At 40.7% G+C, this 2479-nt stretch overlaps 1 protein-coding gene across 1 annotated transcript; it reads left to right on the top strand.

Annotated features, from left to right (window-relative positions):
* The first annotated feature begins 1105 nt into the window (after positions 1 to 1105).
* On the top strand, positions 1106 to 1690 carry LOC131858780 (uncharacterized). The gene has a single exon (XM_059212229.1). The coding sequence runs from the start codon at positions 1106 to 1108 to the stop codon at positions 1688 to 1690; it is 585 nt and encodes a 194-aa protein (XP_059068212.1).
* The last annotated feature ends 789 nt before the right edge of the window (positions 1691 to 2479 follow it).

The raw sequence follows: 2479 nt of genomic DNA, 5'->3' as shown, positions 1-2479 counted from the left end.
GAGGAAGAACCCTTGTGGCAGGATGATGTTGATGATGTACCTACAAACCAAAGGTACCTTGTTAATTCCCTCAAGACAGTGGCAAGGATAACCACTAATAGTAAGCTTGACTTGCCTTCCTTCAATGGCAAGATGGACCCTGATGTGGTCATTGAATGGGTTGATGCCCTAGATTGTTTCTTTGATTGTGAAGAGATCCATGAAAGTTAGAGGGTCAAGATAGAGAAGTCCAAGATGAAAGGTGGAGTTTTGACACGGTGGAACTTTCTTCAAGGAGAAAGGGTGAAAGAGGAAAAGAGTTTGATTACCTCTTGGAAAACCATGAAGGCCAAGATACATGAGGCCTATATCCCTGCAGATTATGAAGTTCAACTTCATAGAAGGAGGCAAAATCTCAGGCAAAAGGACATGGACATCAGCACATACACCGAGGAGTTCCAAAAGTTGTGTTTGAAGTCCAAGACCGTGGAAAGGGAAAGTGAAAGGTTAGCCAGGTACTTGAATGGCTTGAAAATGAATATCCAAGATGAGTTGAATTTATGTACCCCCACCACAGTACAATAGTGCTACCAATTGGCACTTAAAGTGGAAGATAAGTTGAAGAGGAGGCAAGACCAAGGCAACAAGGGTAAAGGAAACAATTTCAACAAGAACTCCAAAGGCAAGAGAAATTTTTGGAGTAAAGGGCAGTCAAGTAATGACAACAAATCTTGGGAGCAGCCCCAAGGAAACAAAGAACAAGGTGGCTATGGTGGTAGAGGAAACTCTAGAGGGAGAAGACCTTTTGGTAGAGGAAGAGGGAGATCAAATGAACCCCTCAAATGCTTCAATTGTAATCAGTTAGGACACCATGCTGGAAGGTGCCCTGAAAGAGGAAACAACAACAACAACCAAGGTGAAAGAACTCAAGTGGTCCAAGAGGAGAGACATGAACTTGATGCTGAAGAAGGTACGGTCCTAATGATGAGGTAGACCTTCCTACAAGTTCCCCACACCCAAGAACCCCCAAAGGAAGAATCTCTTCAGGACAAGGATAAGGTGCCAAGGTAAAGTGTGTAACCTACTCATAGATTCCGGTTCAACTAAAAATTTGGTTTCTAGAGAAATGGTAGATAAACTTGGACTAACTAAATCTACTAATCCTTTTCCTTATCATGTTTCTTGGCTTAATAAGGGGCAGCAAACCCTTGTGACTGATCAAACCATGATTGAGTTCTCTTTAGGTGATTTTAAGGACAAAGTTCTATGTGATATTGTAGAGATGGTTGCTTGCCATCTTCTACTAGGGAGGCCATGGAAATATGACATGGATGCCACCTATAGTTGTAGAAAGAACACCTACACCATTGTAAAAGATGGAGTCACCTATACCATGAAACCATTGCCTGACACTAAGGCAGAGAAAGAGCCCATAGTCATAGTAATTGGTGAGAAAGAGATGGTAAAAACATTGAAAGAGTCTGAAGAAGAGAGTTTTGTTTTGGTTGTGAAACCCAAGGACAAAGATGAATTTGATCCTATAGCACCTATTCCCGATGTTGTAAAAGGTTTGCTTGACAAGTACAAGGAAGTCAACACAAGTGAGTTGCCCTCTACCCTCCCACCCTTGAGAGATGTATGCCATCAAATTGATTTGATTCCTGGTGCATCATTTCCCAACAAGGCACCATACAAGATGACACCCAATTAGAATGCTGAGATCTCAAGACAAGTTCATGAGATGTTGAACAAGGGACTCATTCAAAAGATTCTTAACCCTTGTGCTGTACCAGTAGTATTAGCACCCAAGAAAGATGGGAAATGGAGGTTATGCACTGATTGCAAGGCTATAAACAAGATCACTATAAGATATAGGTTCCCAATTCCAAGGATGGAGGAACTAATGGATCAACTTGGCAATGCTTGCTACTTCTCTAAAATTGATCTCAAATCTGGTTATCACCAAATAAGGATCAGACCAGGAGATGAATGGAAGATTGCATTCAAGACAACAGATAGTTTGTATGAATGGCTTGTCATGCCTTTTGGTTTGAGCAATGCTCCAAGCACATTCACGAGGTTGATGAATGAAATCTTCAAAGATTTCAATGGTAAGTTTGTGGTTATATATCTTGATGATATTCTGATTTTTAGCAGCACTTTAGAAGAGCATATTAACCATTTGGAGCAGGTTATAAGGAAGCTTCATGAGCACAAACTAATCATCAATCTAGAGAAGTGTATCTTCATGCAGAAGGAGCTCACATTTTTGGGCTTTGTCATCTCTCAAGGCACACCAAAGATGGATCCAAGAAAGGTGGAAGCCATTGTAAGTTGGCCTCAACCAAAGAATCCAGGTGATGTGAGAAGTTTTCATGGATTAGCCACCTTTTATAGGAAGTTTATTAAAAACTTCAGTCATATTTGTGCTCCATTGTTGGATACAATTAAAGGTGGTAGAAAAACTAAGTTTGTATGGACTAATGTAGGCAATGAGGCT

This window comes from Cryptomeria japonica, chromosome 10 (genome assembly GCF_030272615.1).
Source record: "Cryptomeria japonica chromosome 10, Sugi_1.0, whole genome shotgun sequence".
Classification (NCBI taxonomy): Eukaryota; Viridiplantae; Streptophyta; class Pinopsida; order Cupressales; family Cupressaceae; genus Cryptomeria; species Cryptomeria japonica.
The sequence above is the reverse complement of the archived record's forward strand: the minus strand, read 5'-3'. Positions and strand labels throughout refer to the sequence as shown.